This window comes from Callospermophilus lateralis, chromosome 6, assembly GCF_048772815.1.
Source record: "Callospermophilus lateralis isolate mCalLat2 chromosome 6, mCalLat2.hap1, whole genome shotgun sequence".
Taxonomy (NCBI): Eukaryota; Metazoa; Chordata; class Mammalia; order Rodentia; family Sciuridae; genus Callospermophilus; species Callospermophilus lateralis.
Genome location: NC_135310.1, coordinates 57,163,412 through 57,189,185, shown reverse-complemented (window position 1 = coordinate 57,189,185; position 25,774 = coordinate 57,163,412). Strand labels below are relative to the sequence as shown.

At 34.0% G+C, this 25,774-nt stretch overlaps 1 protein-coding gene across 1 annotated transcript in view; it reads right to left on the bottom strand.

Annotated features, from left to right (window-relative positions):
- Sec63 (SEC63 protein translocation regulator) overlaps window positions 1–25,774 on the bottom strand; it is a 61,775-nt gene that overhangs the window by 31,569 nt on the left and 4,432 nt on the right. The window contains exons 2-4 of the mRNA XM_076858374.1: window positions 9,365–9,464; window positions 6,054–6,168; window positions 4,843–4,955 (exon numbers count right to left, since the gene is read on the bottom strand). Of these exons, the coding sequence (XP_076714489.1) occupies window positions 4,843–4,955; window positions 6,054–6,168; window positions 9,365–9,464 (328 nt within the window). The remainder of the gene's footprint in view (window positions 1–4,842; window positions 4,956–6,053; window positions 6,169–9,364; window positions 9,465–25,774) is intronic.

The following is a 25,774-nucleotide window of genomic DNA, read 5'->3' as shown; positions in this document are numbered from 1 at the left end:
AAGGGTAGTGCCAGGTTCCAGTAACTTGGGCATTACCCCAGCTCAGAAAACAAGGCGTGGCTCCAGGAGTGGTCGTCACCTGCAGGGATTGAGTTACACTCACCTGTTCTTTGTAATCCTACCCCTTTGCCCTTTTTGGGCAAATGTTCCATAGATCCTCTCCTTGTGTGTCCCCTATATAAGAATAAAGAATTCCAGTGGAGCTCTCTTTCCATGGACCCTTAAAGTCAGAGAGTCGTCACAGATTTGAAAAGGTACTTCTGTGTATTTGTATGTTTTCTTTGTCGTTTTTCTTCAGTTATGCTGTGAACCCAGCATTAGGTCACCAGCTAGCACAGATGGAGATAAGGCAACACAGTTTCTGACCTACAAATCATTTTTACTGAGAGGCAATAAAATATTTTTACAAGATAATAAAAAACACCCTTAGGTTTCAATGATTTGTGCCTTGATATTTTTGGTCCTTGTTTAACTGTAACTCACTTATTTGACCCAATGCCACAGCAAAATACAGGAGCCAGTGAAAAGTATCTGCTTGCAAATTGATAAGAGTGATGCTACGACTTCTTCTCTACAGAGGGATGTTTCTCAAAATATTCTCCTTTGGTTTCCCTGGACAACTGTCCACCAAACCTCGAGCTTTAGCTATTGTTTCTCTCAATATTCTGTCTCGTAAACAGAACATTTCCCCCCCAAACAATTATCTGTCCTCTCTGCCTTTCTAATGATGGCAGCAATGAACCTGTTTTCTAAACAATATATGAAAAGCTTGCAATTGTAAATCACAGCTCATATCACAGAATCATTTTCTGATTTTGTAAACAGTACACACTTGGTTATAATGACATTAACTCATTCATCAAATTGTGGTGTGCCACTGTGAAAGATACCATGTTGGACACTCAAAGCAAATTCAAGCAACTATTTCAAGTAAATGATTCAAGCAAATCAGCAACTTTATTTAAAGTCAACTTAAAAAAAAGCAAGTGATTTTTTTTACTACCTATGAGTGCTTCAGTATAAGCATTCCTAAGAGTTAATGTTCATTAACTCTCCACACCATCATGAGAGTGGTTGTGAATGTCTTGGCTAATGCTCTCAAGAGCTTCTACAGGCCAAAAAAAGATGTAAACCCCAAGTTCTTATTAGGCCTTGATCCAAAGTCATCATCCAGTTTCCGTGATGATGAAGCATGGTTACAATGGTAAATTTAAATCAATGACGATCATAGAGCTGAGAAAGTTGTAGTGAACTTCACAATCAGGTAAAACAAGTACAAGGTGACCAGTCTCAGGTTTGATGTGTAATTCAAAGATCTAGAAAAATGGCAGAACAATTGTTCCCATCCCTTCAGTTTGCTTTAACTGTTCTGACAATCATAGCTGATAATTCCTTCTGATGATATCTTCTGAAGAAGAAATATGAAACACACACAAAGAAAAAAATCATAGGATTCATTTTCCAGGGATGTCATGGATACATACAAATAAAAAATTTCAATGTTAAAAATAAAAGTAAAAACTAGAGTTGCCAGGTGTGGTGACACACCTATGATGCCAGCAGCTCAAGAGGCTGATACAGAAGGATCACAAGTTAAAAGCCAGCCTCAACAGAGGGAGACCCTGAGCAACTTAGCAAGACAAGAGCCAGGCATAGTGGCGCATACCTGTAATCCCAGCAGCTCAGGGAGCTGAGGCAGGAGGAGTTCAAAGTCAGCCTCAGCAAAAAGCAAGGCTCTAAGCAACTCAGTAAGACCCTGTCTCTAAATAAGATAGAAAAAAGGGCTGGGGTTATGGCTCAATGGACAAGTGCCCCTGAGTTCAATCCCTGGTACCAAAAAAAGAAAAGAAAAAAGGTGGCTAGGGATGTGGCTCCGTGCCCAACATCCCTAGGTTCAATTCCTGGTACCAAAAAAAAAAAAAAAAAAAAAATACAGTTGCAGTACCTTAAATAAGCCCGTGATTTCAGCATAGATCATATATAACAAGCTTAAACAGGACCAATGATGCTATTATAATTTTTTAAAAATTCAATAATAATAAAATTCATATAATAATAAATGAAGTTTCTTAAACATAATTATATCCCTTAACTTTTGGAAAGAGGCAACACAAATCCTATTAAGAATGTAATGAACTCTTATGTCCCCTGTCCCCAGGGAAAATGCACATTACAAATTCATATAAATTCTGTATACTACAAGCAATATACAGAATATGTATTGGCACACACCTTCTACACACCTCTAAGTTGAGAGGCAATGAAGATATACTTTCACAAGATAGCAAAAAAGTACACTTAGTTTTCAAGTGACTTCGGAGGCTGATGAAGCAGGTGGATCACAAATTTGAGGTTAGCCTCAGCAACATAGTGAGACCATCCCCAAAACTAAAAAAGGGCTGGAGATGTGGCTCAGCAGTGGCCCTAGGTTCAATTCCCAGTAGTCTAAAAAAGTAAAATAAATTCTGTAAATAATTTCAGAGACCCCAGATTACTGTAAATCCTGATGTAGAGAATGCTTTCACTAAATTATATGTGAGCAACCCTGAGTTGGCTCTGTAGAGTTAAATTACATAGTCAAGTGCTGGAGCACAAGAACACATTTTTTTAAGTTGTAGATGAACACAATACCTTTATTTTGTTTATTTTTATGTGGCACTGAGGATCAAACCCAGTGCCTCACACGAAAATATCTTCAAAGTAACACCTATGCTGTCCACTTACTATATATATCTTAAAGAAATGTTTTACACCTGAAAGCCAAATTTTAACTATTGCCCAGAAAAATGAACCAGAGAATTCAATGGTCTAACTCCTTAAAAATAACCAGTCTTTTTAAAGCTACATCTGGCATGTGAAAATAGGAAAAAATATTTATTATAATGGGCAAGGAAAAGAAATTATATAAAATCATCAAAGCAAATTCTGAAACAAACTGAAGATCAAACATATATGCACTGCAAAGGCTGCCTGAATTAACTGGGATAACGAGATTTACTCGTAAAATAGAACTTCTCAATTACTCAAAACTTACATTTAATAAAATAGACATATTTTATTATACATTTATATATACATTGCCTAATCTAGTTGACTCATACAAGTTACAAAATCTCAAAGTTAGGGGTCCCACTAACATTTTACTTATTCATTGGTCTGATAAAGCCATTAGGTATTTAAAATATTTTACACACAAAATATTCTCTAGCTTTATCACATAACTGAGTTGAAACTAAAAATCTTATATTATTTTTCTGAACTTTTTTAAAAGGAACTGAACATCATAAAGTCAGAGCTAGCAACCTGAAAACAGAAGCATAAACTTGTTATAATACTTGAAGACTAAGAGGGGGGAAAAAGCCCTGCACCAAAAGCACTAAAATTAAAGCTACTAATTAAATAATCTTGGCTATCTGACGCCTTCTGACAATCTTCAGTTCTTAAATTACCTGAAGACAGCAATTAAGGTACAGCAATAATTAAGGAAAAATAGTAAATGCTTGAAGAAAACATGTTGAAAGGGGGAAAAAGGAGACAACTGAAAAACAGCAACCTGGAGAAGAGCTACGGAGAAAATGTTGGTCCCACTTCAGAAGTTCCTAGATACTGTTACTTTAATACAGAATCATACAGTATTTCACAAAGATAACCAGTAAGCCACAAAAAAAAAAAAAAAAAAAAAAAAAAAAAAAAAAAAAAATGCAGGGAATAGGTAAAAAGTCTGTGTTTCACTAAACACAAAAATAACGTTTCCAAAACTTTTGTCATTCATATTACTTTCACAGTTTGCTATTAAATCTGAGTCATCCATTGTCTACTTATATTCTTTAAATCAGTTGACAAAATTATACATCACAATTCCTCATAACTCTTTAATTCAACAAAAGAACTAGGTGGGGATGTACCCATCATTAAGTCCTAAAGATTCTAGCTAACTTTAGTCTCTTGTTGTATTAACACCCTAGAAATAATAACTTCTTAATTTTATATACTCTATTCTGCCTTCCACAAAGTGTACATAAAGTGTTCCTCGAGGGCTGGGGATCTATCTCAGTGTTAGAGTACTTGCCTAGCAAGTGTAACCCTGGGTTCAATCCCCAGCACCACAAAAAACAACAGCAAAAATGTTCCTCAAAGTTTATAAATACATAAATAAAGTCTGTACACATAATGCATGCTTGAATAATGTTTATTAACAATAACAATACAATTCACCAGTCCCAACAAGAAAAATATGATTTGCAAGTCCTGAAAACTTTCTTAAAGAAAACGTTTCTTAGCAAGTAAATAAGAAAATAAATAAGAATTTTTTAAAAAACCTTAAAAAAAATCACCTCTCAACTAGTATTTAACAATAAACTAGTAATAATCTACTAAAATGAATTTGTAAAAAGATACCAAAAATGAAGTATTTATTGAAAGTAAATATTAAACTTGCCTTTAAGTACTTTAAATGAGGCAACTACATTGCCAAAAAAGAAAGAGAGAGAGAGAGAGAAACAGAACTAGCCTAATAAAAGCCTCAAAATGAAAACAAGGTATGAGTATACTCTCTTCCACTTGATATGCTTACAAAATAGCTCAATGAACTCATCACTTACTACTTAATTTAACTAAGTTCACATGGCACAAGTACTACTATCAGTGCCAACTTAAGTTACTTAAAATTACGGTTTCATTAAATTACAATTTTAGGGCTGCAGAATAGTTCCATAAATAACACAGCATGTGAGGTCAGCATTTAACAAAAGTGTATGACACTTATTTTACTTACTATTTTATTAAAACACAAAACTATCTTTTCCCCTCTACAAAATGCAAAATGGGTCCTATGATACTTACGCTGCATAAGCTTTTGCTATCCTCATGAACATGACTTCATCGCCTCCTTTATCTGGATGATACTTAAGTGATAGCAAACGATACTGTTTCTTAATTTCTGCTACTGTTGCTCCCTAAAAGGGAAAGTTTTGTGTTAGTAAAAGCAAGCACCATGTGGTAAAGAAATAATCCAAACTATTTTGAGAATAAACTACTTAATATTCTGACAAAAGAAACTGACATTTCCTCCTACATATTTTGTACCATAAATTTCACCCCACACATTTTAAAATAAAAGTATTTTCATTTTATGGAATTAATATATCCCTGCAGTACTAGGCATTAATGATTTTAAAATGAAGCCATAGAATGCCACATTTAAACAAAAGTATACAGGTATCTATCAAAAAATGATCACAGTAAATTAAGACTAGCTCAAAAAATGCTCAAATCAAAGGTTTGCTTCCCTTATAATCTGAGGAGGACTGGAAACCATCTCAAACTCCTGACTGCCATAACAACAGTTGTTACAACAAGAAGAATCATATTATATGCAAACTTTCTTCTACAAAGCAGAAAACTAGAAGATGAAATTACTCCTTACTCTGTATTATATAAATCTCTGAATCAAGCCATCTGTTGAGCAAATTAGAATAAGTGGTTTGGGGGAAAAATGGAAAGAGCACTAGATTTAGCTTGGCTACTAAGAAGCTACAGAACACCAGAGAAGACACAAATTTTCCAAGCCTCATTTTCTCTATTTGAAAAAAAGCTAGATGATCTCTATCATTAATTTCAGTTCTAACATTCTAATGATACACCCAAAAGACAAATTTTCAATGAGATCCCCCAAACCAGACTTAACATACTGCCTACATGTCAATCAACACAAAGGCATAAGATTTTTAACATTCAACTAACATAAATGCCCTCCCATTTTTTAAATTTTGCATTAGATCAATCTTAGAGATGTCTTTTAAAATATGCTAACTTCTGATCTTCAAATATTTTAGCAATTACAAAACAATACTTAAAATATGGCAATTAATAGCTTCAGCTTAAATATATATACATATGCATGTTAAAATGATAATAAATTCATCTTATTTTAATAAAAAAATTTTAACTGACTGAAGTCTGATTTCTCTAAGCATGGTCCAATTTCTTTTAGATGTGGACCTATTGTGTTTTAATGGGATCTTTAAAGTACAAAATATAATAATACAACTTACAGGATCCAAATTTAATACTTCATAAGGATTGTATTCTTGATATTCTCGATCTGTTTTGGACACTTTGTATGTAAGGAATAAGAACAATGCCCATCCTGCAAGTAGAACTATTTTCCTGTTAAGAAAAAGATACATGAGGTATAAATAAATACATGTGAATGGCTTTCCTTGAGTCTAATGATATAGGGAGGTTAAGGCATAAAACAATATAAACTAATTTCATAGCACTCAAATTCTACAGCTGCTGAGTTGAATATTCCCATTAAAGCAAGGATAATATCATTCTCACTTTTGAATTCTGTAAAATCTAGTACAGTGCCTCCCATGTAATAAATTTTCTGTTTACTATTTGTAGAATTTCAAGTCCATTTACTGTTTGTAGAATCTTAATTCAAGTTATTAACTTACTTGATTAGATAAAATATGTAAATATTAAGTATTCAGTAATCAAAATATATAAATATTAAGTATTCAATAAGCTAATGAATGTAAAAAAAAAACTGCTCTTTACCTAGCAATTGCATTTTTAGTATGATAAACTAAAAAAAGTAGTTGGTCAGCTGTGCAAAGATGAGTAAACAGCATTGTTTACAGTAGTAAATCCTTGGAAATAATCTAATGTCCATTTATAGGAAACTAAATGAATAAATCATTTATAAAGAATTAAGTAAACTATGATGCAGCCATACAAGGTAACATTTTGTAGCCAATAGATAAAAATGTGCATTAGTTAAAACTAAAAAAGATATAAAACAACATAATTTGACAAAAAATTTATTTCTTCTCCCTCCAGATGTTTGAAGGACATCTGGAAATAAGGTATTAAAAACCTCAAAAAATAACACCATTTCAGTCTATCAATCCATTCCAAATCAAGAAATTTAGAAGAGAATAAAGTAGAATGAAGTATGTGGAGTATAAAAGGGTAGTTATGGATATAAGTAGTAATAAAAGAAAACAACAAACTTAAATACTCATCCAAAAATTACTGAATAACTGTTACAACCATACAGAGAAATACTTTCAATTAATAAAAGCAAAATTTCCTGTGAAAGACTATTTACCTTGTATTGTTAAATTTAAAAGAGAAAACAGCTTTCAAATTATTTAAAACATAATCCAATTTCTAGAAATAAAAAAATTAGAAATATATAAAGTAATCATTGTACGGTGGCTAACTTTAGGTGAGGACATTAAATTATTTTTACTTTTTTATGCTCTTTGGATAACAACTTGTTACACCAAACAGGATTTGTTAGCAAAAACATATTAAGAATCAAAGAAGGACAAGTCAAATAAAATTAGAGTGACTTATTTTTAGAACTACAAAGAAAAAATTATGTGTTTAAACTCTTGGAGTAGGAACATAGTTTTTAATTATGTTCATCATTTGGAATAAATCTCTTCATCTAGACTCATCTGAAATGATCTTGTTTCAACCTATCCACTTACCTTTATCACCTTGATTTTTCAAACAAAACAAGTCCTATCTTTCAAAATTCCCTAAGCTTTCCTTATCATCATGCTTTTCTCTCATATCTTTCTACCAAAAATTTCCATTCCCTATCTCTGCTACTCTATTTTTCCTTAAATATTCAAGTCAAGTGACCTATCCTCCAAAAAGCAATCCTTAACCTTTGCCAAAATGATCAATAGATGACTATAGTTAAAGACACAAAGAAGCACAAAACATGACTTTCTCTTCTAACTCATTCCAAGTTCCTTGGACAGCTGGATAGAATACTATTCAATCTTGACTAATCCCAGAATAGCTTAAACACAGCTGGCAATCAGATATAAATTTCTTTTCATTTGGCCAAGACAATACTCTAAACCTTAATAAAGGCATATCACTTCAAACTGTTTTTTCCATATCGTTTATATATGTCCACCTATGCCTAGAGAAGAGAGGGAAACATATGTGGAAAATCCCCTCACTTTGACCTGACTATCAAGGGAGAGGGGAATTGGGAACACAAGCTTCAGAACAAAAATCCCTCAGCTCATCTCCCACATTCCTCACTTATTAACTAAGAAAGGCTGGCAATTTGCTTAGCCTTTTCATCTCAGTTTCCAACTTTCAGAGCGAGTTTGAGAATTAAATGAGATTTAGCATATAAAGAATTTAGAAGGTAGCTGACAGAGATAGTAAAGAATCAATTCATATAAGCTATGGTCTATTATTAATAACTCTTCCAAATCTCAACTGTAAACTTACATCTGTCAGAAAAGCAGTCCTTCTACTCTTTCGTGGTATCACCCCTCTCCCAGCCCTTACTGCTATCATTTAGATGTGCTTTGTCCCCCAAGGGTTCATGTACTAGAGGCCTGGTTTCCAATGTGGCAATATCTAGAGGTGGCTGAACTTTACAGTCTCTAAATTATAAGAAGACTGAGAGATTTTTTTTTTTTTTTTGTGTGTGTGTGTGTGTGTGTTAGCCTTGCTGCTTCATAAAAGTTAATTTAAAACCTTAAGGCCTAGCAGAAGGTGGTTAGGTCATTAGAGGTATCATCCTCAGAAGGGATTAATGCTGTTCTCATGGTTGCTAGAATAAGTTATCATAAAAAAGTAAGACTGGCCCCTGATTTCCTATCTCACCACATGACTTCTCTTCCTTCCCACCATAATGCCATTCACCATGTTGTGATGTAGCCAGGAAGGGCCTCACCAGAAAACAAACAGGGTTTCCTGATCTTTTATTATCAGCCTCTAAAACTATAAGCCAAATAAACCTCTCTTCTTTATAAAGTATACAGCTACTGGTATTTTGTTATAGCAACAGAAAACAGACTAAGGCACTAACTCTAATATAATTATTTGTTTATTTGCCAGTATCTCCCTAAGATTTAAGTCTTTAGCTGCATGACTTTGGTCAAGTTATCACATCTTTCTTTGCCTTGGTTTGAGGAAAAGCACAAATATTTACCTTGAAGTTGATAGAGTTAAATAACATAAAAAGCACCTAGTATGCAATATGTACTCAATAAACTTCTAATTATCACCATGAAATGCAAACTTGACCACATCACCTCCCTGCCTTTTAAATCTTTTTACAATTCCCCTATAGCTTTAACATAAAACTGAAATTATAGCACAAGGTACAGAAGGACTTCATTCAAGACTTGAATGTCACTTTCCTCCTCACCCTTCTCCTTTGTTCAGTCAGTTCCCAAATTTACAAATTACATTTTACCTCTACAACAGGCTACAATTTCTTTTCAAGCACGTCTTAGTCATTATAATCCCTATTTTATATGATACCCGAAGAGTAAGCACTAAGGCATGATTTTTACTGAAATTCATTACTTACTTTACTGTAGGAATAATATTTGGCTGGGGTTTTAACAACCGTAACCGATACCACATACATCTTCCATATACTTTTCTGATATTCTTTAATCGAATTTGCTCTGCCAAGAAAGAAAAATGAGTTAAGCCATTTCGCATAGTGAAAGCAAAACCAGAGTTAATACCATACTCACCTTCATTACCATGCTAATATTTCATTGGAACATGAAAGTGCTGTTGTTCAAATAACCTCTACAAACATTTACAAGATGTTTGTAGGTTCAATTTTCTGCCATTTAGAAAAAATGCTCTATTTGGAAAACTTTTACCAGGCAACTATTTTTTATGTGAGGCTTGACTTTTCTCTGTAAATGTAAAAACTGACTTGAACCCAAAATATTTAGTCATATAATCAGTACTTCTGAGAAATTCTCTCCTCTATTCTCTTCTTCAACAAAAGATATCAAACAGTTAAAATATGATTTATTAAGAAAACTAAGCAGAAATTATATTCATCAAACATGAAAATAACTGCCTACACCAAAATATCTTCCCATAAGAACTTAAGATAGGTTTATATAAAATCTTTGAAAAAAGCTATTATTTTAGTCACTTTGAAAAATTTGTAATTCAATAAAAAAGGAATTAAAGCTTAAGTATAATGCTGTATTTACTAAGTTAACCACACTTAGTTTAAGAAACTCACCCCCAGATTTAATTTTTTTTCCAAAAAGTTTTAAAGTAAAAATCTACCTTTTTATAAGCTAAATTCGAAGCAAGGGCTTTGAAAGCCAAGGAGCACTGCTGATATGTATCCACAACCACAAAAAAATAAAAATGAAAACAAAAAAGACATGTCATCATGTCATCTACCTTCCAGCAGCCTCAATACACTGTGGCTCCAAAGGCAACTCAAATATCCTTAGAACAGTGCCCTTACAAGAAACAAGCTTCATCATATGCCATCAAGTTCTCCCTGATCTTAATCAGATATGAAGAAGACTTACATTCATGTGGATGTAAAGATCAAACAGACTGTGAAGAAACTGTATGATACTAGTGTAGCTAGATGGAGAGAAGGCATGTGTTCATCCAGCTCCTATGATGTTTTGAATGTCACCATCAAAACTGAGTCCAGCTAATTCTAAATATTAATATTTTTAACATATTTTAAAAATTTACCAAACTACAATCCTTACATGAGATGCCACATTAAGTAAAAGAACTTAGCAGACAACAGAATACTCCAAAGCTGCCATATAAGTCCAACTACCCTATTACTACATACTTTGAAGACGACATTTACAAAGAAGAGCTACTTACCTACAGGAGGTTATCAGAAGTAGATGTAAAGAAGGGTAAAGGACAGTGGCAGAAAGAGACTGGTATACACACACACACACACACACACACACACACACACGGGGGACTGCTTTAAAAAGTACACTAAGAAAACCGGAGTCAGTAATTTCACTGCCAGAGCAAATAGTGACAAATATGAAAAAAAGCAGAAGAATGAATCCATGATATTGGATTAGAATTGAAAGTATCAGTATGGATTAATGTCTTTTAACATAAAAATACAAATATAGGTCTATATACACACATACATATTTCCCCAGCTCTGTCTACAGTGCAGGGCTAGAACTGCAAAATCCCAACAGTAGTGAGCACTGCTAGCATCCAGATCTTGGCTTGTAAACACCATTCTCTATTAGCAGGAACCAAGGATCCTAGTACCTTCCCACAAAATATAAATTACCAAGGGTAAGGCCAGATATGTAGCTCTTTGGTTGAGCACTTGCCCTCATGTGTGCAAGAGGTTCAATCCCCAGCACCACAAATAAATAAATAACCAAAGGGGAAAGAATGACTCTACAGTGGGTAAGTGTGCCCCTAAAGATGTCCATATCCTAATACCTGGAACCATTAAATACACATTATCTTCAATAGCCAAATGGACTTTATAGAAGTGACTGCATTAACAATCTGGAAACGGGGAGATTATCCTAATGAAACTAATATCATTACTGGGATACTTCTAGGGGGAAGCAGGAAAGTCAAAGACAGAAAAGGTGATATAAAGGAAAAAGAGATTGGAGTGATGACGCCCTTTTGAAGATGAGGAAGATGACATAAGCCCAGGAACACAGGCTGTCTCTAAAAGAGGAAAAGTCAAGGAAACAAACTACCTCAAATCCTCCAAAAAGGAACCAGCCCTGCCAACAACACAACTCATGTTGATTTTGGACTCCTGGCATTAAGAATTGTAAGAGAGAGGCTGGGATGTAGCTCAATTGGTAGAGTGCTTGCTTGCCTTGCATGCACAAGGCCCTGGGTTCAATCCCCAGCACACAATAAAAATAATAATAATAGTAGTAGTAGTAGTAGTAAGAGAACAAACTTGTTTTAAGTCACTAAGTTTGCAGTAATTTATTACAGCAGCAGCAGCAGGAAACTAATACAGAAAACCTGACAGACACCATCTTAAGTGATCAGTGAACTATTCTAATGAAAGGACAAATTGAAATCCTACGCCAACTGACAGAATGCAATGAGAGCACAGACTGTTTTGTGAAATTCCTGGCCTAACATAAAATCTGAATCTAATAATGAAAAACACCAGATAATCCAAATTAAAGTTCATTCTACTAAGTAACTGACCTGTAATATTTAAAGTCAAGCAAAGATTAAAGGACTATTTCAGACTAAGGGAAACTAAAGAAACATGTCAACTAGATGTTACATGTGATTCTGAACTGGATCTCTTGCTACAAAGAACATCACAGAAGTGTCAAAACCTGAATGAGATCTGACAATGAGATCGCAGTAATATTAAATTTTCTGTCTTTTCATGATTAAATTATAAACACTTTTGAAAATACACCACTAATTTTTTTCAACCCCTCATTAAATTAAGCCTTATAGTCTCACATTTTCAAATATAAAATCAAGGAAACATTTGATAAGGTTTTATAAGACCCAGCTAAAGTCTCTTTATTAACCAGACAGCTTGATCTATTCAAAGGAATGATGTTCTCCTAATGTCTCTGACCAAGAAAAAGTACACATGGTTTTCAGCCCCTATATTCTTGCACAATGTGTACTTGCACCTGTATGCCACACTCTTTCAACCTAAAAACTAACTCTTAATCTTTCAGGAATATATTTAAATCAGTCAACAAGCACTACAAGCCAAGAATAATGGCACACACCTATAATCCCAGCTACCCGGGAGGCTGAGGCAAGAGGATGGAAAGTTTGAAGCCAGCCTCAGCAGCTTAGTGAGACCCTATCTCAAAATAAAAAAAAAAGAGCTAGGTTGTATTTCAGTAGTAGAATGCCTCTGGATTCAATCCCCAGCACAAAAATAACAAAAACCTACTACAGGTTATGATTTATATATTACCATTTAGATTTTCAACACAACTAAATATTCACAATACATATCCCAACATAACTAAATATTCATAATACATATTCCAAATCTTTGTATAACTTCAAGTTAAAGGATCTATCACAACTATCACAAGTCCTTACTGATGATTTTTAATAAGACACTTAGAAGTATAAAAATAAGTTAATTTATCAACTTCTAATTTTATAACTTCTAGTTTCAGAGAAACTCAAAATTATGTTAGGAATATCATTAATTGTTTTTGAGTTATTTTGTTTCTTTAATTTTTTTTTAATTATAGATGGACACAGTACCTTTATTTTATTTATTTTTATGTGGTGCTGAGAATCGAACCCAGTGACTCACACGTGCTGTGCAAACACTCTACCACTGAACCACAACCCCAGCCCCTCATTAATGTTTGATATAGTTTTAAAAGAAACTATTCAGATGTAGAAAAGATAAATTCCAAAGTCATAAATTAATTTTGTGACTTAAAATATTATGAAAAATATATCATGACTGCTGTCAGCAGCATAACTTTAGTAAAGCTACAGGGATAGTAAAAGGTTTCGGAGAGGTGACTGCAACTGTACTTCAAAAGCTCCACAGTGCCTTGTTAAAATAGTCATATCTGTCCATGCCAGGGCGATCTGCCAATCTGCAGTATAACTGAGCGAACTCTTAGCACCATATTCATAGAACCCGAAGAGCTTAAAGAATATTAGCCAAAGTGAGATTTTCATACCTGTTTGCCTGATTATCACAAAAGAAAAATCTTTTAACTTTTAGATTTCTAATTTAACATCTAAATTTAAGAGTTGCAAAGGATGTCATCACATAAAGTTGACATCTCAAAATAAAACAGTTCTATCCACTTTTAAATGTATCCAATGAAATCTAAAAACCGTACCAATGTCATACCTTTTATCATCATTCACTTATAAAAATTAATAACAACAAGTTCTTCATTCTACTTCCCCACATAGTTTTATCCTAATGTAATGTATTTTTACCTGGTAAAAGTCACTTCTCATATGGTAAAACATACTTATTAAATTTATTTTTTTATTCTCTGTGAGTATAAAGTATTTTCCCAACTTTGTTTTGAAAATGTTCAAGCCACCAGAAATGTTTTAAAAATATTAAAATGAACAATTCCCTTCACCTAAATTCACCAACTGCTAACATCTTGTAACTCTAGGCTCCTCTATTTCTTTCTTCCCCGATCCCCTCCTCTTTACCTGAACAATTTTAGAATAAGTTGCAAACATAACTGCAGACTTTACCTCTAAATGTTTTGTCATATGTCAAAGAACAGTGGTAAATTCTATCATACTTAAATTTAACACTCAGAAAGTTTTACATGTTAAATTTTATGACATCATATTTTTGGTGTTATCATACAATACCAATATTATAAATTGATAAATTATTAAAATAAAATGTAAAATGTCATGCTTTCACTTACAAGGAACTTGTAGATATCTCAAACTTTCAAAAGGGTTAAAAACTTTATACTAAAATTTATTTTAAATAAAAGCACACTTTTGCCAATATGGCCTAATGTTTGGTTGAATAGCTTCAATGTATTTTAAGTATATTTTGTCAAAAATCTGAAGTTGCAAATTAGCTATATAACCTAACTGGCAAAGGCAGTCCTCACCATTAAACTAATCACCAAAATCAAACTGTCAAAAAAAAGTTGAGGGGCTGGGGATGTGGCTCAAGCGGTAAAGCGCTCGCCTGGCATGCGCGGGGCGCTGAGTTCGATCCTTAGCACACATAAAAAAATAAAATAAAGATGTTGTGTCTGCCGAAAACTGAAAAATAAAAAAAAATTTTAAAAAGTTGACTTCTTTATTCTATTAAAATAATCTTACTATTGAGGATTATAAAAATCATTGAGAATTTAGAACATATCTTACATACAGTTTACTAAACTTAATAAAGCCAATGATATAGATATCAATTTATTTCATTACAAACTATTTGAAAGAAATGACATGCCACTTTTTCCAAAATATACTGATTCCTGAAACTATTACTAAATTCCTAAGATGTCCAAGAAAATAGTAACAAGAATCAAAAGAAATTTTCAAAAAGACTAAAAAAAATTAGTTTTCTACCTACCCAGTGCATCTGGTCAAGCCTATATCATACCTCACTGTGGTAACACTAACTTAGTCACTTGTTTGGACAATTTTAGTTTTTTATTAACTTAATAAGAAAACCAGTTTTACTATAATCATGATTTGTTTTTTAGAATGTTCCAAAATAGGAAGACCTGAGAATAACAACTTGGGAAAGAAAATTTGAGAATCACTGCCCTAGCCCATCAAAAATCTAATAGTCATCATCCCAACCATAAAACAGAATAACAGAAATAAAGGTTCTATTATCTCCTAAGGCTAGTTCAGAACCATTTTAATTTGGGAGAGACAGAGACAAAACTAAATACTACTTACCTTCACTACTACTCAGCACACACAAATCTCAGATTTTCCAAATTGGAAGGATTACAGATATGCATCTAACACCTACACCCTATGTAAATTCTGTCAATGGATAAGGGAACTCAGAAGGCAACTGAGTTCTTGAACTAAAAAAAAAAGGCAAATTATCCCACCGTCACTGACAACCTGGACAACAGAAGTATAAAACAATATGATTCTAAAAGAGCTGTTCTATCTTCATAAAGCTGGTTCCTGATTGGGCAGCAGTATGTAACTATGTCATATGCTTATACATCTCAATTTTCTTTCCCTTTTATGATTCTATAACAAATAGTAGGAAGTAGGGTTTTTCAACCCTGGCATTATCAATATGTAATTCTTTGATGTTGAGGGCCATTCCATGTATCATAGTCCCTACCCACTCAATGCTAAAAACACATCCTCAGTGGAAACAATTAAAAAATAAATCTCCAGAAAATTGCCTCTGATTTAATTTCTCTCTCTCTCTCCACTATCTCTCATAGAGGATTCATCAAGAGCAACTTTAATGATATGATCTACAAGTCAGGGACACAGGGAGAAGAAAGGAAAGGCTAGGAGAATAAACAGAGGTAAAAAGAAAACAATTACCTTTTCCCACTACCCTTCAGAAAAAAAGGGAATCACTGTTGGAGTACTTTCGGAAAACAGAGAAGACAGGAAGCGCTCATTAATATATTTTAAAAGATCAAAGAAGCCAGCTGGAGCAAGGTAGCGCACACCCTGTATTGTAATCCCAGGAGCTGGGGAACCTGATGTAGGAGGAGTCCAAAGACAGCCTCAGCAATTCAGAGAGACCTGTCTCTAAATAATATATAATAAGGGACTCGGAATGTGCCTCAATGGGTAAACGCCCCTGGGTTCAATCCCCAGTACCAGGGGAAAAAAAAAAAAAAGATTAAAGAAGCCAAATTACAACAAAACTTCAGGAAGATGATCTCAATTAATGCTTGTTCAGAATTCTTAGTGTGTCATCTGAAAGCAGAATAATCAATAACACATTATCACTAGGGGTAGAAACTCAAATTTATAAGTGTTAACTGCCATTATAAGCAACTTCTGTAAAAAAACACTTTAAAAATACAGTAAGTAATTACAGTATGAAGATAAAAAACACACCTACAGGATGATCACAATACCTAATGTTATATAATATCATATGTTTGTCTTGGAAGAAATCTCCAGTAAGAATATCACACTCAGGGGCTGGGATTGTGGCTCAGTGGTAGAGCACTCGCCTAGCATGGGCAGGACTCGGGTTCCATCCTCAGCACCACATAAAAATAAAGCATTGTGTTGTGTTCATCTACACCTAAAAAAAATAAATATTTAAAAAAAGAAAAAAGAATATCACATTCAAACTCAAAAATGCTATAATCCCAAACAAATAAAAATGAAGGATAATCTGAATACTGTTAGATGACTCAAAATAGCTTTAATGAGCTGCGTGCGGTGGCATGTGTCTATAGTCCCACCTAAACAGGAGACTGAAGTAGAATCATTGAGCAAAGGAGTTAACAGCCAGCCTGGTCAGCATACAAGTAGCATCTCAAAGCGGGGAAAAAAAAAAAAAAAAAAAGACACAAAGGTTGAAAAACATGAGGAATTTTAAATGTAAGGAAACAAAACTATATTTTTAATAGCATGTGATTTTAAAACATATAACTAAACTTATAAATTAAACATTTTAAGAAGATACGGGGCTGGGGTTGTAGCTCAGTGGTAGAGTGTTTGTCTCACCTTTGAGGCATTGGATTCGATCCTTAGCACTACATAAAATAAACAAATAAAGGTACCGTGTCCATCTACAACTAAAAAAAAAAAAATTTAAAAAGATATGATTTCTTCACTAAAGAGATATATACTCAAGATGGCAAAAAACTTTTTTTAATCTCATTAATAAATGGAAGAATAGTAAATCAGATCATGTCACTTTCCTGATTAAAACCCAATTCTCTTTCATCTCAACTTGAAGTCACCTTTTCAAGAAGACCTTCTATGAATTCTCTACTTATTTACATAGCATTTATCACTATGTGATATTTTTTATTATTTCTTTGTAGTATGCCAATCACCATCTTTCCAACCCCACAAAATGTAAGCATCATGAGACTATTGATCCTTTTTATATTGTTCATCCCTATATTCCACTGCCTAAAACAATGGACTAGACATCAAATGGTAGGTACCAGAACCTGGTACCAGAAGTGAAATTACTACTAGGTTTTATAGATGTTTATACATTTTTATAGCTCCTTTCTTTAAAAGGCAGCACTATATATTAAATATATAGTCATCAGTAGTATTGGTAGGAATCTGATTCCAGGACACCCCCTACATCCCCTGCCAATATCAAAATCTGAGAATGCACAAGTGCCATATATAAAATGGCAAAGTATTTGCATATAACCTATGTACATCCTCATGTGTACTTTAAATCATCTCTTATTATATTTAGAATATCTAATACAATGCAAATGTTATGTAAATAATTGTTGCACTGTATTGTTTAGGGAATAATGACAAAAAAAATTCTGTACACATTCAGTGTGGATGCAATTCTTAAAAATATCTTCAATCTGTGTTTGACAGAATCCATGGATGCAAACAGAGAGGGCTAACTAGCATAGATGGCACCACTATTCTTCAGCAGCAGGCATAAAAGCCAATTTGACTTCTCTATACCAAATTCTAGGGCAGAGATTGTATCTTACTCATTAATGATCAGTTTTTCTCGTCAGTTGCCTGAAATATAGTAGGCATCATATAAATATTTATAGAGAATGATAAACTCTTATTTAACAAATATTTGGCACGTATGTACCAGAATCTTTCTGGACACTGAGAAGAAAGCAGAAAAACAAAACAAAAACTCCTGCTCCCATAAGCCATACATTCTAATGAAGAAAACAGTAATGACTAAGTAAGTGAACCATATTGAATATTAGAATATTTGGAGGGAAATAATGCAGAGAGAAGGGAGAGAGTAGGAGTAAGGAGAAAGGCATCAATTTTAAATGAGGTACTCAAAGAAGATACCACTGAGAAGTTGGCATTTGAGCAAAGACCACAGACATGAGGGAAGAGGTAAAGTAGTTACCTAACAGAAAAACATTCAAGGCAAAGGGAGCAGCAACACTGGGGGTCTAAAGGAAGCAGTGTACCTCACTGTGCTCGAAGAACAAAGAGGCTGGGGTAGTTAGAATTAGAAAAGGCAAGGGGATCAAAGAGATCATGAAGGACTTTACCGGATAATCTAAAGACTTTATTTTCTATGTGGATTGAGATGGAGGACCTTGAAGAATTGAGAAGAACTGTCTTCTATTCTAAAAGGACTGCTTAAATTTAAGAACAGACAGCAGTAAGCAAGAGTAGGTACAAGGAGAATAGTTCAGAGGTTAACAATTTAAGCAGTAAATCAGGATGTTAGATGGAAGTGAAGGATGAGAAATAGACTGGATATAGCATTTTGAAATGTACACTTAAGAATGGTATAAATCATAAATTTTATGTTATATGTATTCTAACATAAGAATTTAAAAATAAGAAAAAGATCCCTTTACATTCCTACTGCCACCACCATTATTCAGGCCCACATTTATTATTCTGTCTGCTTCTTAGTCTTTTTTTTTTTTTTTTTGCAAGATGCTATTAAATTAACTTGCATCTAGTATAGCTGCAAAAATATGTTCTAAAATGTCTGAATTTGATACAGTGCCAACAACACTGTGCACATATAAACTCTTCAGCTGGACAATCTAGGGTCTCTATGACTTGTCCAAAGTCTATCTTTTTGGCATTTTTCTCACAGTTTTTCATTCTAAACCTGCCTCTCACTGATCTGGTTGCCTGTCTGGCCACTATACTGTTTATCATGCTATTTCTTCTTTATACTGATTCCTCTTTTACTCATTAAAATGTTCCTCATCCTTAAAAGTCTAGTCAAAATTCACCTACTTTTTAAACCCTTCCTGAACTCTAGATCCCCAACTAGATGCAAATACTTTATCCAGCTAGCCTCCACAACATTTGTTTTCGCTTCTCTTACACTTTCTTTGGGGTGTTCCAGATATAATAATTCAAGCATTAGTCTAATCCTAATCCTTCCACACCCCAATCAGGTTACAACCTCAAAATAAGACTATGTTTATATCACCTATATCTTTATATCATTCATTGTACCTAGTACAAACTGAACACTCAATAACTACTAGATTTAATTACATAAGCAAAAATCTGTAAAGTTGAGTTGTCTAGATAAGAAAACTCCTTCATCTATACTGACACAAACAGAATTCTAAAGAGTAATGAACATTTTGGGGGGAAGAATGAACAAGGCCTTTTAAAGAAACAATGTAATGGCAACTTGGTATAACATTTCATATCAGCAAAAAGTATGGTAATAATAGAAAATGTTTTAAAAGAAAGGCCAGTATGGATACAAAAAAAAAAAAAATAGGGCTGGGGCTGTAGCTCAGTGGCACAGCACTTGCCTAGCATGTGTGAGGCAATGGGTTCAATTCTCAGCACCCCATAGAAAAATAAATAAAATAAAGGCATGCTATCTATACAACTATTAAAAATTATTTTTAAAAATGAAAGTCTTCCTTATGTCTGAATGAAAAGTATGATTAAGAGAACAAACCTTGGGCTGGGGTTGTGGCTCAGTGGTAGAGCGCTCGCCTAGCACATGTGAGGCCCTGCGTTTGATCCCCAGCATGGCAAAACACACACACACACACACACCCAACAGGTGATATCTGAAATCTCAGAAAGACTATGTGACCTAAATTTGAACATTCATAAAATAAACTTCTTCAAATACAACCTGTTATCAAGCAGTTTCTTCTAAAGTAAAAAACACCCATTCAACAAGAGACTGCTATAACCAAATCTACTATTTAAAAACAGGACATCCTCATTCTTTCACTGCACTCAATCCAAAAACCAATATTTGGGTCAATCACCAAACAACCTTCAAAGGGATAAGAAATAAGATGGAAATGAATAAATAAATATATAGCCCAAGCTATTGTAGATTTCTCTAATCTAACCATTCCTCTGCATCCTAACATCTCAATGGAATAAGCTCTGAAATGGACGGCTCCTCCATGTTTCTCCTTGTCCAGCTACCACAACCTCCCATGGCATCCCCCCAAACCATTCTCCCTCCACAAAATGCTCCACAAAAGTGAAACAGACCATGTTATTACCTATTTTAAAACCTCCATTGTTTACCAAATGATTACAGGGTAAAGTACAAACTTCTTAAAGTGGCTCACTTGGTCCCAACTGCCAATCACATTTTAAATCTTTACCATTTACAGAAGACTCCACTCTTTTGGCATATACCTTCCCATATTTGTGGATGCCCTCCTCTCACTTACCTTTCAAGACCTATCTCAATCACATGAAAACACCCAAATCCCAAAACAGAATTATTCACTCCTTTCTCTGTGCTTCCACAGAATTTTCCACTTACCATTTTAATATTTATCATAACATTTAACATCAATTTAATTACAAGATGCAGTACAGAGTATGCAGCTAACAAGAGAAGCTTTGGCATAAGACAGACTTGGGTCCAACATCCAGTCTTCTAACTAATAGCTATACGGCTTTAGGCAAGTCAGTTACCTTACTCTAGTGCAGTTTTCTCATAGAGATAATACATGAATTTACCTTAAAGTACTGATGAAAATGCAAGATGCCACATCTCAAAGCTAATAAATGATCAATAAATAACAGTTGAGTTGAGAAGAAATTACAAAGATCATGGTTATAAGTCTCAGACTCAGGCAGGAGATGGTACCTTCCCCCACAAAAGGGACTATGTCTAAAGTCATCCCCCAAAGAGGTTTCCGGGAAGATGGTGGAATAGAACACCGAGAATCTGTCTCCTACTTAGACAATTGCACTGGCAGAGCCGGTTTTATGCAACTGTTTTTGAATGCTACATTCTAATAAAAGTTTACAACTTCTGGGGGAAGACTTAGACCTAGACTGTGACTATTTCTGTCAATTCTAGCCCTCAGCATAGTAGCAGCTACCTAAACCCACTCCAGCCCCCCTGGCAGGCAGCTGGGCAGGTGGTCCTAGAATAGCTTGCACTGGGCTCACAATACTGTGAGCCAAAGGACTCTGCCTTCCAAATATCAGAAATCTGTACTCTGATCATGCTGCTTCTGAGGTTCAAAGAGGTGGGCAGCCATTGTTGTTCACCCTACCCCTTCAGAGAAGTGACATTCAGAAATTTAAAGGGCCAGCATTCTTTCCCCCACCTCCTTCATTTTTCTCTTCTTCCCCTCTTGGAAGCCAGACATTAAAGACTCAAACATTAAAAGTAATCACAGAAGCAGGCAAAAATCAGAATGTAACTGCACATGCCCAAGGAAATATTCATGCTCAGAAAAGATCTTAGATCTTAAGTTTACACCACAGATTGATCCCTTACACAAAGATAGCCTAAAACAATTCAAATAAGAACAATATCACACTCACAAAAAAAAAGAAAGAAAAAGAAAAAAACAGCAAAACAAGGGAAGGAAAGAATTTGACTGTAATTACAGAGTTACCATATTATTAGCTTCAAAGGTTCAGTTTTCACAACAACAAAAATCACAAGGCAGGAAACTATGGCCCATTCAAAAGAAAAAAACAAATCAACAGAAACAGAAATAAATCAAAAGATCTAATGGCAGACGTAGCAAAAACTTAAAAAAAAAAAAAAAAAAAAGGGTCTTAAAGATGTGCATGGGCTGGGGATGTGGCTCAAGTGGTAGTGCACTCGCCGGGCATGCGTGAGGCACTGGGTTCGATCCTCAACACCACATAAAGATAAAATAAAGATATTGTGTCCACCTAAAAACTAAATTAAAAAAAAAAGATGTGCAAAGAACTAAAGGAAGCCAGATGTGGTGGCGCACGCCTGTAATCCCAGTAGTTCTGGAGGCTTGAGACAGGAGAATGGTGAGTTCAAAGCCAGCCTCAGCAAAAACAAGGCACTAAGCAACTTAATGATATCTTGTATCTAAATAAAATACAAAATAGGACTGGGGATGTGGCTTAATAATCAAGTGCCTCTGAGTTCAATCCCCAGTACCCATCACCCCCTCAAAAAAAAAAAAACACAAGAACCAAAGGAAGAAATGGACCAAGTCCAGAAAACAACAGATGAGCAAATGGAAATGTCAATAAAAAAGGAAAGCAACAGGAAATTCTGGAATTGAAAACCACAACAACTAAAATGCAAAATTCACTAGATGGATTCAAAAGTAGATTTCAGTAGGCAGAAGAAAAAGTTATTAACTTTAAGGTAGGACAATGGAAATTATCAAGTCTGAGGAACAGAAAGAAAAAAGATTGAAGAAAATTATAGAGAAACTATGGGACTTCATCAAGCAGACCATATACAAGAATATTTGCTAAAATAATGGCTGAAAACTGCCCAAATTTAATGAAAGACATGAATATAAACATCCAAGAAGTACAATGAACACCAAGAATGATGAAATCAGAGACACCCACAATGAAACACATTATAATCAACCCTTCAAAAACAAAGAATCTTAAAAGCAACAAACCAGAAGCAATTTATCACATAGGGGATCTTCAATAAGATTATCAGATTTCTCATCACAAACTCTGAACATCAGAAGACAGTGAACCAACATATTCAAACTGCTAAAAAAAAAAAAAAACTGACAACCAAGAATCATATATTTAACAAAATTATCTTTCAAAAGTGAGTGAGAAATGAAGACATTCTCAGAGAAACCAAAGCAGAGGCAGTTCATTACCACCAGACTTTGTTTTCAAAAAATACAAGAGTAGTCCTGCAAGGTAAAAGGAAAGAACAGTAGGCAGAAACTCAAAAGTCATATGAGTAAATAAAGATCTCACTAAAAGTAATGATATGGGTAATTACAAAAGCTACTGTTATTATAAATGGGATGTAACTCTATTGTTTGTTTTCTATATGATGTAGGAGACTAATACACTAACCAGAATATATACAAAAGGAAAATGAGAAGAAATGTAAACATTTCACTATTAAAAAACTGAACATGAAATAACAGTAATGACAGAAATAAAGGACAAAAAAGTTATAAGGTGCATAAAAAACAAATGGAAAAAAATGACCCAAGTGGTAAGTCTTTCCTTTTCAGTACTTTAATGTAAATGGATTAAGCTCTCCACTCAAAAGACAGAGATTGGCAGAATGGATTTTTTAAAATGATCCAACTATAAACTACCTACAAGAGATTCATTTTAGATTCAAAGACACAGACTGAAAGTAAAAGGACAGGAAAATCAATATAAATAAGTAACCAAAAGAAAGTAAGTGTAGCTATACTAACATCAGACAAAACCAACTTAGAGTCAAAAGAGGTTACAAGAAACAAAGAAGGGTATTATATATTACAAAAAGGTTTGATACAGCCAGACATATAACATGCCTATAATCCCAGCTACTCAAGAGTCTCAGATAGAGCACCACAAATTCTCCACCAGCCTGGGCAACTTAGTGAGATTGTACTAAAAATTAAATTTAAAAAGAACTGAGGATGCAGCTCTGTAATAAAGCATCTGTCTAGCATGCATGAAAGCCCTGAGTTCAATCTCCAATATTGTCATACACACAAACACACACACACAAAAAAAAAAAAACTTTGATAAAGAACACATAACAATTTTAACATTTATGCATTTACTGACCATCAAAATATGATGCCCAAAGAACTGAAGGGAGAAATTGACATTGTTACAATAATAGTTGGAAGACTTTAATATCTCCTCAATAGAGAAACCAAACAGAGGACAACTATGAAAAATAGGGAATTTAACATAATAAACCAGCTAATTCTCACACACATAAAGGATATTTCCCAGAGATACCATATATTAGGCCACAAACTAAGACTTTGCAGATTTAAGATATACATGATAAAGTATCTTTTCTCTGACTACAATGGGACAATGTGAGAAATCAGTAACAGAAAATTGTTGTAACATTGTTATAAAATTTACAAACTAGAAATGAACTCACTCTCAATCAACAGATCAAAGAAATTACAAGAGAACTTAGAAAAATTTTAAAGACTGAATGAAAATGAAAAAACATATCAAAATTTATGGGACACAAAAGAAGCAGTGCTCAGGGCTAATTAATATTTATAGATATATTATGATCATACCTATAGGTGGAAAAAAAGGATTGCAGGACCTGGGGATGTCATTTAGTGACAGAGCGCTTGCCTAGCAAGCACAAGATCCTAGGTTCAATACCCAGTACGGAAGGGGTGGAGCACAAACCATCTTTAAGCACATAATCATCATTACTGTGTAATTGTCATATCATTTTTTTTCAGTCCAAAAACTGGTTTATAACCTTTCACTGTAAAATTCTGCCATGGCATAATTCTATTCTATTCTATTCTTCACATGGCTTAAAAAGTAAACAGCAGCAAAGTATTCACCAGAGGCATATGGATACGCATTTGTCCTCTCACAACTGTGAGCCAGGAGCCTAGCACTCTCAGTACATGAGTCAATATATTTCTGAAAGCCAACTTGTGTGTTTTGTTTAAAGTATTGCAGCACTATTAGTAAACACCTTACAGAAGGGACACTGAGGTGGGCATGTCAGATAATGAAAACAATGAGAGTAGGCACAGACTAAAATTTGAAGGTCCATACTTTGTAACACAATAGTAAATTAAGTGTAATATTTCAACTATAATACACAAATCAATAATTAATGTGTTCATTTTTTTCAGACAGGAAAAAAGAAATTTCTACAGCATATTTAGTTTAGCAACTATATTTATACATATTTCTTTCTTTGCTTCTTGTAACCACTTTTGGGTGGGTAATTATGATTACCCCTAGAATACAAGGCTCAGGGTTCAGAGATAACTAAGAAGGGGCCAGGTTGGAACTTAGAACCTTTTCAAATTCCTGTTTTCTTATTATACTACCAAGACCAAACACTACAATGGACTCCTACTCATATTCCCAACTAAGAGCGTGGATTCACTTACAAACTATTTGAAAGGAATCGAATAAAGAATACAATTTTCTTAAAGTTTCATTAATCCTTTCAGATAAGGAAAAACTAGCCTGGCATGGCGGCACAAACTTGTAATACCAGCAACTCAGAAGGCTGAGGCAGGAGGATCACAAGTTCAAAGCCATCCTCAACAATTTAGTGACGCCTTATGCAATTTAGTGAGATCCTATCTCAAAAAATAAAAATGGGAAGGGGATGTAGCTCAATAATTAAACACCAGTACCAAAAAAAAAAAAAAAAGAAAAAAGAAAAACCATATCTAAATACCCAAATACCAAATTAAAACAGTAGGAAATAACAGCATCACTATGTGTTAGACACTGTTCTAAATATAAATATCTCATTGGTTAATTCTCACCTCAATTCTATGAAACATTACTATCTATTTAAACAGATGACTATAGTGAAACAATAGAGATTAAATAACTTGTTTAAAATCACAGCTGGTAAACTGCAGAGCCATGTTTC